General features: G+C 33.5%; 1 protein-coding gene and 1 long non-coding RNA gene across 5 annotated transcripts; one reads left to right on the top strand and one right to left on the bottom strand.

The window, feature by feature from the left end:
* Window positions 1-339: 339 nt before the first annotated feature.
* LOC128172616 (uncharacterized) lies at window positions 340-11,060 on the bottom strand. 4 transcript variants are annotated; one of them, XR_008242313.1, is made up of 9 exons: window positions 10,954-11,060; window positions 9,867-9,954; window positions 9,497-9,560; window positions 9,131-9,244; window positions 6,813-7,772; window positions 6,613-6,678; window positions 6,192-6,523; window positions 5,828-6,025; window positions 340-968 (listed from the first exon to the last, which is right to left on the bottom strand). It is a non-coding gene; the product is annotated as an uncharacterized LOC128172616 (long non-coding RNA). The 4 variants fall into 4 exon arrangements; XR_008242316.1 differs by lacking the exon at window positions 10,954-11,060 and having other exon boundaries at window positions 6,813-6,880; window positions 7,353-7,772; window positions 9,867-10,180; XR_008242315.1 differs by lacking the exon at window positions 10,954-11,060 and having other exon boundaries at window positions 6,813-7,603; window positions 9,867-10,180.
* A 344-nt stretch (window positions 11,061-11,404) lies between these two features.
* Window positions 11,405-16,361, top strand: LOC128172594 (uncharacterized). Its single transcript, XM_052838379.1, has 5 exons — window positions 11,405-11,906; window positions 13,145-13,282; window positions 14,382-14,511; window positions 15,051-15,254; window positions 15,958-16,361. The coding sequence occupies exons 1-5, from the start codon at window positions 11,548-11,550 to the stop codon at window positions 16,144-16,146; spliced, it is 1,020 nt and encodes a 339-aa protein (XP_052694339.1). The 5' UTR covers window positions 11,405-11,547; the 3' UTR covers window positions 16,147-16,361.
* The last annotated feature ends 464 nt before the right edge of the window (window positions 16,362-16,825 follow it).

Here is a 16,825-nt window from a genome sequence, read left to right as displayed (position 1 = left end):
TCTTATGATAACTGATTGTTACAAATGCCAATATCAGTTTTAAAGTTTGAAAATCTTAACAACTGTTTGCTAAGAATATTGAAATATGTTACAGTGAAATGTGTGGAACTCAGAAGTCCTACATGTAACAACTGGTTGGCAAGAATTAAGCAACGCATTAAGTTATCTCTTCGTAAGCCTTCACAAAACCATCTAAAATACTGCTTGTTTAGAACATCAGAAGTAAGTTTCAGGTTTACAACTCTTGTCAACTTCTGTTCTTGTGTTAAGAATGCCAGCATCAAATTTAAAGTTTGTACGCTTTACCAAATGTTTGGCAATAATTAATCAAAGAGTAAATTTCAAAGATTACATGTCTTTTATTAAATTGAAATAGAAACGTCTTAACAATAATTATTGCTTGTGAAGAATGTCAGACGTTAAGTTCTCAGTGTAAACTCCTGACAACTGGTATATCACATTGAAAATAAACCACTTTTTTTCCAACCATTCTGTATGTCTCACCATTGATTACCAGTACTTAAAATGTGTTGATTAGAGATTATGTTAGAAACCTTCAACATAATTAATGAATACAATAAGTGCTTGCGCTATAATTATTTCACATGTCCAAGTTCAACATATTTCACTGTTTAGAGTTTCTTGTTCTGCAGGTAGTACTCAAAAACTTTCTTGATGACGAGTTGACATTGTCAATAATTAATTTCAAATTCTTTATTTGACACAAAAAGGACAAAATAAGAAATTGTTTTTCATCTCTGCCAAATTGTTGAATGTCTTTTCTTATTCAGCGCAAAAGAATTTGCATTTATTTGAGTACTGCTAAAGGTTTCATCATTTTCCCCAGTGACGTTTGAAGCAGTATGGGAGTTCGTCTATCTCCACCCCCCCCCCCCCGTTCACTCTGTGGTTGGTGTATCAACAAAGGCGGCTGTGATAAGTTCCTCTTCTGGCGTGTTTGCAAAAGCCTGTAAATTAGCATAATTATGTAAGTGGTATAACTGATTCAAAAACTCTTTTATTTATTCAAATTAAATTTGTAAGCATGATGTACTGCCAGTGAATGACTTAATCAAATTAATACACTTGAATCCTTACATTATAAGAAGGAGCTCTGCTAGTCATACAGTGAAATGTGCTTTTAAACTCTTTATTTTAGATACATAGGCATAATCATTATGGAGGCTGGATGGTCAAACAAAATAACAATCAGATCTACCTTTCAGGCATGATTTTTTGCTGATAACTTTCACTTAATAAATAAAAAATCCCTGTGTTTTAGCTTTGAAAATTAAGTGTTTTGTAAAATATCAATACAAAGCTCTTCTGTTTAAGGAGATGAATGAGGTGTAAAAATGGCCAAGACCACCCAGCCCTCTTAAGCAGAAAAACACAGTACTAGGTTGTGATACCCAAGGGTGTGTTGCCAAATTTGTGAAATTTCAAAGTCCAATCTCAAGGACTTAAAGCTATACACGCTATAATTTGCGTCAATTTTGAATAAAGGGGAAAATGTATGTGTTTGATTACTAATAAAAGTTACCTTTATTCTGTTAATTATAATGCTCAATTCGATCACTTAACAAATATATCAAATATTAAACAATAAAAAATATTTATTTTCCTGCCAGGAAAGTAATGCCTCCTCGTGAATATCAATCTATCACGTGATATCGACAGCTAAATTTAGCCTATCATACCAAAACTGGTGAAGGGTCAACATCTTCATAATTGTAATAGTTTCACAGAGGAAAGGATATTTTCAGTAAAGCATAAATTTGTCCGATAAACGAGTACAAACAAAAGAAAAAACTAGAGCAAAGCTCGTTGCAAAGCAACGAGTGGGTCTTCCGTTAATGTCGGAAGTAAAGCTGGAAGTTCCTGTTAGAAGAGCTCTTAAACCAACAACAAGAGTAACTAAAATAAAAAGATGAAAAAAATCGAATTATTCCTGGTACGATTTAACAAAATCCGAATGATTTTAAGTACGAATTAACAAAAACCTTTCTGATTTCAAGAACGACTTGACAAAAAAAATCTGAATGTGTTCAAGCACGACTTAACAATTATTTTTGGTACGAATTAATTTTACTTTGAACATTACGCTATTTTTTAAACCAAGGACGCGGAATCAAAATTTCCGGAAAAAATCAATTTTTGAACCCCGATATCTCTTTAATGCATTGTTTGATTTTCAAACGGATTTCAGATTTGAATTCACCATGGCAAGTTCTATAAGACTGTAGTATTGTCTTATTTTGTTCAAAAAAATGAAAATTTCCAAAAATTAGAACTGCTTTCGGTTTTGAGCAAAATTGATGAACACAATTTTAAACCCCCCAGTACATTATAGAATTGATACATCTATCACCAGTAAAAATTTCAAAGCGATATCTTTAAAGTTAAAGGAGATTTCTTCCGGACAAAATCACTTTTTGTAAATTTAAAAATGGCCGCCAAATTCGAACGGAAGTGACGTAAATGCTGAAATTTTTATATCTTTGAGGCACGGTAACTTTACAAACGCTCTGAAAATTTCGTTGAAATCGGATGAAAACTTTTTGAGATATAAAGCCGAGAAGGAGTCAGAAAAAAAATAAAAAATAAAATAATAACTAGAGCAAAGCTCGTTGCAAAGCAACGAGTGGGTCTTCCGGTAATGTCGGAAGTAAAGCAGGAAGTTCCTGTAAGAAGCAGAGCTCATAAATCAACAACAAGAGTAACTAAAACAAAAAGATGAAAAAATCGAATTATTCCTGGTACGACTTAACAAAATCCGAATGATTTTAAGTATGAATTAACAAAAACCTTTCTGATTTCAAGAACGACTTGACAAAAAAAATCCGAATGTGTTCAAGCACGACTTAACAATAATTTTTGGTACGAATTAATTTTACTTTGAACATTACGCTATTTTTTAAACCAAGGACGCGGAATCAAAATTTCCGGAAAAATCAATTTTTAAACCCCGATATCTCTGTAATGCTTTGTTTGATTTTCAAACGGATTTCAGATTTGAATTCACCATGGCAAGTTCTATAAGACTGTTGTATTGTCTTATTTTGTTCAAAAAAATGAAAATTTCCAAAAATTGGAACTGCTTCCGGTTTTGAGCAAAATTGATGAACAATATTTTAAACCCCCCAGTACATTATAGAATTGATACATCTATCATCAGTAAAAAATTCAAAGCGATATCTTTAAAGTTAACGGAGATCTCTTCCGGACAAAATCACTTTTTTTAAATTAAAAAATGGCCGCCAAATTTGAACGGAAGTGACGTAAATGCTGAAACTTTAACATCTTTGAGGCACGGTAAGTTTACAAAAGCTCTGAAAATTTCATTGAAATCGGATGAAAACTTTTTGAGATATAAAGCCGAGAAGGAGTCAGAAAAAAAATAAAAAATAAAATAATAATAAAAAGAAACCGAAGAAAAACAAGAGGGTCTTCCGTTGGAAACGGAAGACCCTAATAAAAAGAAACCGAAGAAAAACAAGAGGGTCTTCCGTTGGAAACGGAAGACCCTAAATACAAGCCTGTGAGTAGATATGAATACTTCCTTTAAAGAAATGACGTATACCTGTGTTTTTCCCCTATGTGCTATTTATAGATCCTATAAGTGTTAATGCAGAAGTAAGGGTATCGTGAATGGCAAGCGTATTTTACTCATTATACATGTATGTATGTATTTCAAATTAACAACTGTTAAGCATATTAAAAATCAAGTTGGATATTTAATTAGGCAAACAATAACGACCACCTAGTTCTCCGCGGACATGCGCAATGAGGTCGGTTTGCTCTTCCTTCATCAATATTCATGAAAAGGTATATTTTCCTGGCAGGAAAATAAACAATTAAAAATCTATATCTTTGTAACGAGATGAAATTCACCCTTGTAATTTACAGATTAAGGATAACTTTTATAGGTAGACAAACACATGCGTTTTCACTGTCATTCAAAATTGACGCAAATTATAGCGTGTATAGCTTTAACTGTTTTGCAGTGTGTAATTTTGTATTTAAATATTTTTGTTTAAAAAAATATTTGTTATTTTATATCTTCTTACACAAATTGAAGTGTAGTAAAAGGACCAAAATGCCATAAAAATGATTAAGCTATGAATTATTTTAGGTAAAATGTTTTATCTTACAAATTCCAAAGACCCACTTACATTTTATAATGACCAAAATGACATAATGTGTACTTGAAAGTGCCTAATACAGTATAGTGATATAAACTATTAGTGTTTCGTGTAAGATACTGCAATGCAAAATTACTTACAAACGCAGTATGTAGTTTTGATCCTTCAGAGAGCTTGAGGAGAGAGAGAGAGAGAGAGAGAGAGAGAGAGAGAGAGAGAGAGAGAGAGAGAGAAGGGGGTGCGAAAATGGTGTGCTTGGAATAATCTACAATTGTTATTTTTTTACAAAATAATATAACATTTCTTCTGTTGTCAAGCAAAATAGTCTTGGTGATATTTTATTAATGACATAAAGATCTATGACTACTTTGATTTTGATATATAACTGTAGTGACCTTTATATTTGAGATGTTTTCAGGCTGTCTGCAGGTGAACGTCTGTAAAATGATACTACAAATTTGAAAAATGTTATATGTGGTCTTAAATACTTGAATATAAACCCTTTATATGTCATGCTTTTAAATTCAAGTTTTAATGTATTGACTTTTAAAAACATAGTAGGAATTAATGTTTGACTCCTTAAATTAGGCAATGTAAGATAAATATAATTAACATCATAGGTACGTGCACGAGTACTTTATTTTCTATAAAATCATTTACAATGTTGACCCTTCAATACTTTAAAAAGTCAAACACTATAACGTAAAAAACTTATATCTTATTTATATATCATATTGGACTTTTATACAATGCCTAGTGCTGTTGAATTTATAGGAATGAGTGGAGGTAGGTCGGGTTAGATGCGTGCATTATCAGATGTGCAGGGCTCTACATTAACTTTTTTTCCTACTTGTCCATTCGGACAAGTGACCAAAACATTTACTTGTCCGAACTTCAACTTCACTTGTCCGAAAAATTTTCAATATTAAAGATCAAATATTGTCAACTTGAAAACTACGGTACTCTATTACTAAAAAAAAAATCATTTATTGATTAATACTCTAGCTATAATTAATAACCTGACTTTTTAAATGGAAACTTAAAGTGTCTTTCCTATAATTATGTAGGCCTACATGTATTTGTTCTATATAACATTAAACATGATTTGTCAGCTGTAGCTTTGTCATGGCAAATTACAAGACATCTTAAATTTAGCATCAGGTTTAAAAATACATGTAACTGTTATATTGATTTCTCAGCTGTTTTTTAAACTAAACATGGAAAGTCATCATAGTCTATCAATGATGAATGAAACCTAAAATAAGTTACATTTCTTTCCATAATCCTTTATCTTTGCTACCTTTTCTTCCTTTCTTTTTCTTAACATATGTGTTTGGTACTTTGTAAGAACTAAGATCCACACCTTGACAGTTGTTTGAAATTAGTAAACTTCAATCCCGATCAAGAGTAACTCAATTGCATTGCAATTTGATGTCGGGATCGAAATTCAAAATAACTAATCGATAAACTTATAACGAGACTACGGATAAACTTATCACAAAACTTTCTTTTCTTTTTTAAATGTTGGAGACTTCCTAATATAAAAAATGCACTTGTCCAGTCGGACAAGTGGCCAGCAATATTCACTTGTCCGCATATTTTTTTAACTGGTACCGGACAAGCAGACAAGCGTTAATGTCGAGCCCTGATGTGTAAAAAAAAAACAAGCTATGTGTTCATACCACAGCATTAAAAAGCTGATGAAGTCATCCTTGAAGGTTGTTGAAACTGTCCCTGCGTATATCACCAGCAGAACATTTCTCATAATTGTTCATTCCTCAAACTGACAAGTTCTCAAGCTGTTGAAAGTTTCGTCATTTCTTGATAGGCCAAGAAATGACAAAGCTCCCTGTGACAGCTTCTTGTACAGGAAAACCTTTCTGAAAATAAAAATACCATATATCCAAGGCAATCGTTGTAATTTCTCCAATTTCTTCACAATTTTTATCTTAATCTACTGTGATATCTTGTTTGCGTTTACCATTTTATGCTTAAGGTTGTTTTGTTTTGAACAAATATAACGTTTGAATTTAAGGTCATTTTCACCTTGTTTTGCATTCTTCTATCTCCGTGCAGAGCTCCTGTAACTGAAGCATAACATGATCGATGCGTACAATTACCATCAATGAACTCTACCTCTGCATCAGGTGGAAAAAGGGTCTTCAGTTTTAGCTACTGCTATTGCTGGAGGAAAGTTTAGTTTCATTCCAGTTTTTTTTTTAATTTGAATTGAAATTTGCAAAAAATTCTGCCAGATGTTGGGCGTTCAACTTTCTAAATGCCTTCGACTCTGATGCAAAGTTGATGGCTGACAGGGGAATGTTAAATTCTCCCATGTATCGCTGTCTGGCTTCTTCTGCATACAAGTTTGGCTAAATCTGAAATGAAGCTGTACGTTTTCTAAAAATTTACATTTAAAAGTTGGTTTTTACATTTGATTGGGACATTCTGTATCATTTATACAAACCTTGTTGTCTTCATTTTCCTTTGTAGAAGCTTTGTTAGAGTAATCTGCTTCCATATTCTCCATGGTCTATGATGATAAATAAACATAATATTTCATTATTAATACAAACGATGCATTTTATAACATTTACAATATCTGATACACATGTAGCTTCCCTGTGTGATAAAAAATCCTCTTGATATATGCATAAAACAACTTACATCATTCAATGTTGCATCCATGGTAGAATCTAGATTGCTCTCCTTATTCACATTACACATATTTAGTGCTGAAACGAATACCATAATTCAGTATTCGAATATTCGTGAGTGCTATTCAATTCATATTCAAATATTTGTAGATGTCAAAGACAAGGTATTAAGTTTGTATTACTAAGTGGGTGTATGTGTAGACTGCTTAAACACGTCAGTTCGAAGTTGACACTTAACGCATGAGTATCCATTGAATTGGGTGTACATTTATCTTTTAAGCAAATAATATACTGATATTTTTTTTTTAAATTTCCTTTAAATAGAATCACAACTTAAGTTTGATTACTTCTTTAATAATATACTACAGTCCAAACTCCTGTGTGAGACCGATACGTAACTTCGTAAGTCAGTCCAAATATTTCCGCCATGTTTGATATAGTATTAAAAAGAAAACTGATAACGATCATAGTTCTAGAAATGTTCTGTTTATTTGAGAGAGAAAAAACAAATTATATCAAGGTATCTTTTTAAAAAAAACTTTCGATGTACCTTTCGATATTAACTCTCCGTAGCTCGCACTCGTTCAAACATTTAGGCAAATTATTTCTTCAGGGTCTATTATGAATTGATAAATCCAGAATGTTTGTCTCCGTTCGATGTAAACCATGCTTTTACTTTCAAGGTAAACAAGCATGGCAGAAGAGTCTATATTACTGGGTTAAGTAATAGATTCTACCAAGCATGGCAGTCATAGATGGCTTGTCTTTTCTTTTGTTCAAAGTAAAATTGTCCAGCTTCTCCTTTCCATTGTAACGAAATAACAAGATGCAGCTTAGTTTACAATGCTTAATATGGGTGTTAGACATGTGATCGAATATTCGAATGCTAAATATACATTCGAATATTACAAATTTGCTATTCATTCGCGAATATTCGTACATTCGTTTCAGCACTACACATATTGGTAAGCTGTAAATAAAAAAAAATTATAAAACAAGTAACATGTACCTATTTTTTAAATCAATTGCTGAAATTTTAGTATCCTGGGTCATGGTTTTACACTTTTTGATGCATGAATCCAAATATTTTCAAATGGGGGGGGGGGGGGGGGGGGAGTTCAGCAGAATTATTTTCATTGCAAAGGGGGGGGGGGGGCGCCAGTTCAAATCTTAATTTTTAAACTAAACTTGTTATGTACATCTTAGAATTTGAATATACTAAAGAAAGGATGATGCACTCCACTTACTGCTTGCATGAGCATACTTGCCAACCTCCAAGATGTGAAAATCTGGTCATGACCAGATTTGGAAAGTAAAAAATCTGGTCATAGCGCGTAACGACATTTACGACATATTTTCCATGCATTTCATAGGTATATGCAATAGAAATATGTGTTAAAACTTATGTGTTTAACTTTATTGCAAAGAAGCATTTTAACTAACAGTTGCTGATTTTGAATTTTGTAAAGTGATCTGACACAGAAAATGGTAGGTTGACGTGTTCAGCTAAAAAAAATGCAAAAAGAGTTTCTGCTACATTAACCTTGCTTTTGAACTCTGTAAACGATGGCATGAAAGTTGTAAGTGACTTGGAAGACTTTTGTGTATCAAAACGCATTAGGTAGTTTTTAGTTTCAGTTTCAGTTTTCAGTTAGTTAGGTAGTTTCAGGGAAAAAAAATACTAACAGTGCAATTTTTTAAAAAATTTCAACAACTTTGACGATGATGTTCTGACAGCGGTATAGCGAAGTAAATGGAAGCATTTAATAGGGGTTAACTCAATAAACGTTTCTACATAATGTTTTGTCCAATCAGATCGTAGCTGGGCGGAGTTAAGACATTGCCGCTCGTGACTCCCCTACAGAGCTCCTGTAAAATGCTACTGTTGTGAATTCCCACTTTGTGTTCAACTGGTAATTGACTGTGCGTTCGAGGAGTGATTCACTTTGCATTCTTAGCTTGCACAATGCACACTAGACACTTAGAGGATATTCTGTGTACGTATATCAAATACACTGAGACACATATACATCTACTTTGTAGACATTTTAAATTTTAATCTATTGCCTTATTCTAGGCTTTACCTTTAATACTGCTTCCAATGCAAAATTCATTGTTTTGTAACATATCATTGTAGGTGATTTTGATTGATTTACTGTTCTCACATTAAAATTTGTTCATTTTTCATGGTCAATGCAGGATTGACTTCGGGACATACCCCCTTCTGGTGATAAAGGGGTCTATGATGTCAATTCACAGAAAAAAAATTATCTTCCAGTGCACATGTTTACATAAAATACTAACATTTTCTGCATAATTTTTGCTTACTTTGAATTGTTCTTTGGTGACTTTGGGCTCTTTCAATGTGTAACGGGATTTCCCAGCAATAATAAGACAATCCTTTCTCCAAATTTCTTTAATGGTGTTATATATTTTTATACGCTGTAATATATTATGATAAAAATAAATATAACATAATTGTATAATATCAAGTCATAAAATACATTAATACATTATTACAATAGAATTATCTTTAAGTACATTTCTATTGAAATATACATATTTCCCATATACACATATTCAGTCCAAGATCAGAAAGACACAATTAAGGGAAATAACTCTTATCAATTTTAACATGCAAAAGTTGTCTTTCTTTTACAATAGAATATTAAAATACACAATTATAAAGCATACCAATTTATGGAATTGAGTCCGGTTCCAAACCGTTCAATATCTTCAATAACTGATGTTAATTGATCTGAATATTAAATATATATCTAAATACATGTTCCTTACATATATTTCCTATTCACAATATAAAACACTTTAATATTTCCTTAGAAATATTTACTATTATATATTAAGCTGTATTACAAATGCTTGTCCATCAGATTTATCTACATCTGACACAATGAAAAAAATACAACTTTACTTATCAGATTTATCTACATCTGATATATACAATATTTACAAAGTAATTCCTTCTAAATTCTTAATCCTGATATTTCATAATATAAAATCCAATTTTCTATAATACTAGTAAATGGTTAAAATAGAAACTTACATTGTCTGGATGTCTTCAAGTCTTCAGAATAAAAGGAATGACAAAATAAACTTCTCTGTTTAAATTCTGAGAGTGCTCTGCCTGAATACTGTTCACAAGACAATGAAAACTCTTGACCAATAAAACCCGAGAATTTTCAGTATCAACCAATGAATGTAAAATGTTTGAGTGTGTGTGTGGATCTAAAGGGGTGAAAGGCTCTAACTAAATACCTTGTTAGTAGAAGAAAGAATTAGAATTTATTTTATTTTAATTTGATAAACTTTTTATTTATTTACATTTATATTTTTATTTTTATTTATAACTTTTAATCAAAAACACATCTACTACAAATGCATTTATCTCTGCTTGCTTTCTCTTACTGGAAAGTTGTGGCTGCCGAATGTGGTTTACAATAAGACATAATTCAAATAAGGTGCACGGTCAGGCTGCAACAATAGTTGATTATCATACATGTAGTTAAAAAGAAATTTGCTAATGAATTGGGGCCTAAATCGATCATTTCTAAAATAGTCAATCTATATGGCTTTAGAATGATATTAAATTAATTGACATGAGCCTGTGTCTATACATTAATTTTGCAGAACATTAAATTATTTTTAAGTGACAATTACGGTAATAATTATATATGAAGAGTGTATATACTGGTACATATGCGCAAGGAGTCGATCAGCAATTTAATAAATTTGTTGTTAATAGATGACGTGCAGGCAAAATTCTACCTGCGAGCTTCGCGAGCGAATAGCATCAACTGTTATGCTAGCGAAGCTTGCCATTGTTACTCATTTATTTACCAGTACAAAAAATTAATAAAATTGTTGACTCCTGTTACATGTGTTATCTATCAGCAAGAACCCCCCCCCCCCCCTTCACCAGGTTGTGAAAATAGTTACCATGGTTTCTGAGGCTTTAAACAGTTCAAATGTTTATAATTTTAAAGTACTTTTTGTGAACTACAAAATGAATAATCATAAGGCCTATAATTTGTATGTTAAGGCCTATTATAATGCCTATAATTTGTGCTTAATCTATAACAGTATAAAAAGTCCCTATCTTCCTACGTTACATTACTTACTTGATTACTTACTCCTACTGAATCGAGACTTTTCCCAGCTGATTAGCGCAAAGAAACGTCTTGAAAATCAATGCCATAAACAACTCTTATCCTTATTCAGGCATGATGTTGAACATGATACTGGGCCTCCATCACACTCGGAACTACTCGGATGTCTCGCGCACTCGACATTAACAATCGGCAATCCTCGGCTGATTCCGCTACGCTCCATACTGTTTTTCCTTCAGTTCGAAGTTGATATTTACAAATTCTTTTGCAAACTCCAGCACTTCATCAAAATCACATTGTATACTGGATGCGTAAAACAACTGAGTAAAAAGGCAGTTTCCGGCGGAGAAATGCATCGATTCGATGCATATTCCTACACCAATCACATCCGAGGTTTGTATGGAGCGTAGCGGAATCAGCCGAGGATTGCCGATAGCCTCCATCACAACACCAACAGATTGAAAACGAAAGTAGTTCCGAGTGTTTTGTATACAAATGGAGGGAAATCAGACCTGTTTACAAAACGCAGCTTTACTTCTTCAGCGTTATAGTGACTTCAGTTCTTGTTTCTGTTTTTTGATAAATTTACTTTCTGAATATCGTAGAATGGATTGAAAGATGTCATCTGAACCAGCGCTCGTAAACAGACGCACAGAACTACCCCGTTGCACTTCTCAATGGACCGAGGATGACCTGAAAACCCTGCAGATCGCCGTTGTGCAGTCGAGAGCGTATATACCGAGAGAACTGCTCTCGTGCATTGTGAACGAAACAATCGAAAGAAGGGTGGCGAGAATTAAGGACCATTTGATGAAGTATATGCCGCCTGGTTTGGCCTTGATTGATTTTGATGACTTCTATTCTGTACAACACGACAAGTGTCGCTCCATTCTGTACAATGCTCAGAGTCTCCCGATGTCCTACAGATTCAGAGCTGAACCCCTGCAGGAGTTTGCAGAGGACGCCTGGCGACAATCGTAAGCTGTTTTTGATCAAATTTTGATGTTACACTCAGGTTTAACTATAGGCCTTGTGTTACATGTAATATGATTGAAGAAATGATAATGAAATTGATGGGAGCAGATTTCTGAATCTCTAGTCAGGTGGAATGCATTCATAACAGTGTAAATCAGCTACACAGTACACAAGATCAAACTAGTCCGACAACCACAGTCGTCCTTCCTAAACAATCTTTAAAATATGATTTTGCTTATTATATAAGCCTAATACGATCATTATAGCAACCGTCAGGTTATAAATGACGTATGACAAAGTCTGAAAACAAGTTTGATATTGTAATTGTCAATATATGATTTAAGCATGTTCAGTATAGCCATGTTTTCTGTAAATACATGTAGCCCAGGTTCTTTCCCCTGTAATTGTCAGTTCTAAAGGTTCAGGTAAGTCGCTTGGAGTCGATTGTTAAAGTGGTCACACGATACGATTTTAAAATCACTTTTCAATTGACAAAACTTTTTAAATATTTTTGTTGTACGGGAAAAAGTCATAGTGACGTTACGATTCTCACCAGAGAGTCGTTTGAAAATCGGATGCACTTCAGATTTTCAATCGACTTTAGACTTTGCCTTCAATTTTCAACTTAGGTGGTCAAATGATACGAATTTAGTCGAAAGCAAATCGAATGAGAAAATCTGATGGCAAAATCTGATGGAAAATTGTATCGTCTGACCGTTCCTTAGGGTTGATGTTGGCACCATACATATAACACATGTAACAGATTCACAGTGGGGACAATGACGCACACATGGATTCAAAGTTGCATGGGCCCCTTGAGATTCTTAGCTGGGTGCTCTATCAACTAGCTGAGCTATATGGTGCTGGTGATTGTAATGAATAATTTATCATCAGGTACCATATATATTTTCCATCTTTTTCACAATTATTACCGTATAAGGCACAGCAGGACTTGAATGCAAAGCTTACACTTTAGAATAACAACCCCATTAGTGAAACGCTGTATCTAATCATTTATTTTTTTTAATCTAAAATGATTGTTAAGCGCAGGCAAAAATAGTAACGTCCTCATCTTTCCCTCATGCTGTATTACCATCATTGTAGTGAAACTTGTTTGTATAGCCTGCCATCTACTTGCCCTACATGCTCCCCCCCCCCTCCCCCCCCCCCACACACCATTGAGAACCTTTTTATTTGTATGTATAAATGAATTCAAAATTGACTGTTGATTGATTTACAGGTTTCAAGTCCATGGTGAACTGTTCTGTAAGCAGTTGATATACATGAGCTGGCTACGAGAGACAGGACACTCCATTACAGATCACATGTTTCTGCAGCTGTTTCAACACTTCACAGCCATGTTTGGCCTTCATTCAATGTAAGTAAATGAAATGTCCTGGCAAGAGTTGGATTTAAATAATGTAAGAAGAAAGTCCTGGGAGATCCCAGGAAATCCTCATTTATTTTGTCAGGATTTCCCAGGATTTCCCAGTCTCAGGAATTCTAGCAGATTGTGAGGATATCCTAGGAATTCCTGAGATGTGTTTGTAAGCTAGGAGTAACTTCTGCACGGGTCAGTGTCATTAGACACATTGTTTCAACATGGCAGCATCCAATGTTTACATGTCTGTACAATATTCATTGCGAATAAAATGAGCATCTCATCAATTTTAGAAGAATTAATTTGCTCAATAATCAAATTATAAATTTTGTGATCACTGTCACAAACTTAATAGAATGAAATTGATACAGCCTTCAATATATTTTACTCAGTCTTGTACTTATCACTTTCTATTTTCCCCCCAAAAAGAAATGACTTGCATTTATAGTGTGAAATATCTTGTTACTGTGAAACATTTTAACTTATTATATATCTTGAATGATTGGTAATGGAGACATTGATTATTTCATTTTGTTATACTTTTATGTTAAATACTGAAATCTGATTGGTTAAGAGGCAGTTCATAATCCGTTTTATTACCCTCAGCGTTAGCAACGGGTATCATTAAAAATTGTTACATGCGCGAAAATTATGCGCGTACGGTTCGCTGTAGAATTCACGTTATTCCTATATAAAAGCAGTAAAATTTTCTTAAAAATTAAGACATTCAGTATAACAAAATAGATAGTGCCTGTTTGGGAGGATAACAGTTGAAATTGACACCCCTCGAAAACCATTGTCAACCTCCGCTTCGCGTCGGTTGACAATGGTTTTCTCGGGGTGTCAATTTCAACTGTTACCCTCCCAAACAGGCACTATTTATATAATGTTTGCATATATTTGATTCAGCACATTTCAAAACAAATATTTTTATGGTTACAAATTGTGCAGAAGCTCAGTAATGCGATTAGTAAAGTAGACCAGGGAGTTGATAAATTTTGCCAAAAATGCTGAAAAGGTTTAAAGGCTATTAATGTTATGTATTTACAATTACTGTACTACTGTTGTGTTAATATGTTAGCTTGCTTTGTTATAGAAGTGCCTCTTGTCAGCGACCACATACTTCTACAGTGTGTGACATGGAAGTTAGCTCATCCCCGGACCTGACTTTTTATGATCTTCCAAGCTGTGATAAAGACAACACTAAATTGTTTGCAGTGTGTCGGGTAAGCTTATAGAATTATAGAAAAATATGTTAAAGAAATCTAAAGGGCCACAGGCATGGGAGAGAGGGAGAATGTTGGGGGAGAGAGAGAGAGAGAGAGAGAGAGAGAGAGAGAGAGAGAGAGACCATGACAGAAAGCAGGCAAAGAAATACATGTACCATGTAGTTAGAATGTTGTATTTAAAAATCAAATCAGTTCAAGTCCTGTCTGTATAATAAAAAATCTGTTAGTTTTGTATTTTGTGGATGTATTAAAAAGTATGTGTCAATGTCATTGTTATAAATACTGTAAACACATACTACATTTGGCTGTGTATTCTATTTAGCGCTTTTGGCGGAATGCGGCCTCCGCTAAATCAAGTACAAGTACATCACTAAATGCCATGCATACATGTACAAGAATAGTCACATTCAAGAATACGCTAATTCAAATCCATGCCAACTTGTTCAAAAACTAATTTTCGCCAAATATTGTACCCACCAAATATAATATGTTTAAAGTAAATTATGTATCTTGACTTTTTACCATTATTATCACAGGTCCAAAGAAACACAAGAAGATCTGAATGTAATGACATTCCATTACAACCATCATCAAAAAGGCTTCATGCAGAGAGACAAAGGGAGATAACTCATTTAGATGCTGAGGTCATAGGTCAGCATGGCGGGGACCTCTTGGTTCACTATGCCTCCAGGTCCTCCAAGCAACAGGGCATGCTGGGATTGATAGTGCAAGGAGCCAATGTGAGTATAACATGAAACTCATTTCATTGTATGCATGTGAATAGAAACTTGCACATCAAGTATTAACATTAAAACCTTCAAAGGTGTTTTGCAGAAAATCTGATCAAAATCAAACTTCATGTTTTTCAATCCTATTTACATGAAATTATATTTACATCCATGACAAGTTTTAACTCGGAGTTGGTCTCGGTTTTCAACTGGCAAGCAATCATTATTGTGAATGCCTAATCAATGCAGGGAAATTTTAAATCTATGTTGAATTGCAAGAAGCACCCTCACATATTTTAGAATGTTATTAATATATTTTGTGACAGTTGTTAATTAACTTAAATTACAAGAATATGTTAGTGCTCATGATTTTGATACAATAAGACAGAATAAAGTACTCATTGACAAGTAAGATAAAGAATCGACAGTACTTCTCGGGTACCTACAAGCAGAAAAAAAGAAACAGTAGCATTTACTGAGTTGCTTAATAACAAAATATTTGTAAAATATTGCAACTTTCTGGTACAGGAAATAATTACTATTATGTCTAGAGAGAAGGAGTGTTTATGGGTTAAAAAGAGAGAAGGTACTTCATAATATGAGATAGAGAGAGAGAAAGAGAGAGAGAGAGAGAGAGAGAGAGAGAGAGAGATGCCAAATGCCAATATATCTTATATAACTGATATCAATGTCTGGTATTTTTTTCCAATGACAGGTGACATTTTCCGAGTTCTCTTGTACAGCCATGGATTATGAGGCCCTAGCACGGGGAACTCCATCATTTCCCGAGGGCACAGGACCCCAGATGAAGTTCAGTAAACCTTACAACATCTTGAGGGCTGAAGACCGCATCCATTTGATTGAACCACTCCTGAAGCTTGGATTTCTACAGTGCGCATTGTGAATTTCACCTTTTTTCAAGAAGTTACTTTTGAGGTTTTGATGATTTATGTACAGATATTTACACCAACATGAATTATATTAATTCAAAAAGTTGTTACTGATTGATTGGATCTGATGGTAATGCTGCTGATGATGAAAAAGTGTGTCATTTGTGACGATAATTAACATGATGATGATGACAGTTATGAAGATGTAAAATATAGTATGATGAACTTATGTTGTCTTCCTTGCATGAATGAGAAACATTTCTTACATACATTGTAAAAAAAATTATGTAGACATGTAACAAAGTATTACATGTATTACAAATACGCGTCTCTCATATTTAGTGTTATTGCCACTGTTAATGCTCGTTCAGGTGGGCAAATGTATTTTTAGATATGTCAGCCATTTTCATTCGTCATCAGTGATCACCAGGATATAAGACACTAATAGTTTCGCAAAAGTGAACCATAAATGAATAGTTAAGTATTAGCTTGTATTGAAATTAACAATTATGAGAGCAATGTTTATTCTGTCAAACTGATTCCCTTAAATAATTTAATTAAAGTTAGACTTATAATATTGATACAAAAACTCGTAGAAAAAAAATACTAACAAGCTGCAACACGGATGCAAACGTTTTATAAATACTAAGTAGATGTACTTAAGCAACGGATAATGTTACAGTTAAAAAATAT

This window comes from Crassostrea angulata, chromosome 2 (assembly GCF_025612915.1).
Source record: "Crassostrea angulata isolate pt1a10 chromosome 2, ASM2561291v2, whole genome shotgun sequence".
Classification (NCBI taxonomy): Eukaryota; Metazoa; Mollusca; class Bivalvia; order Ostreida; family Ostreidae; genus Magallana; species Magallana angulata.
Note: the sequence above shows the minus strand (reverse complement) of the source record. Positions and strands in the feature narration are given on the sequence as shown.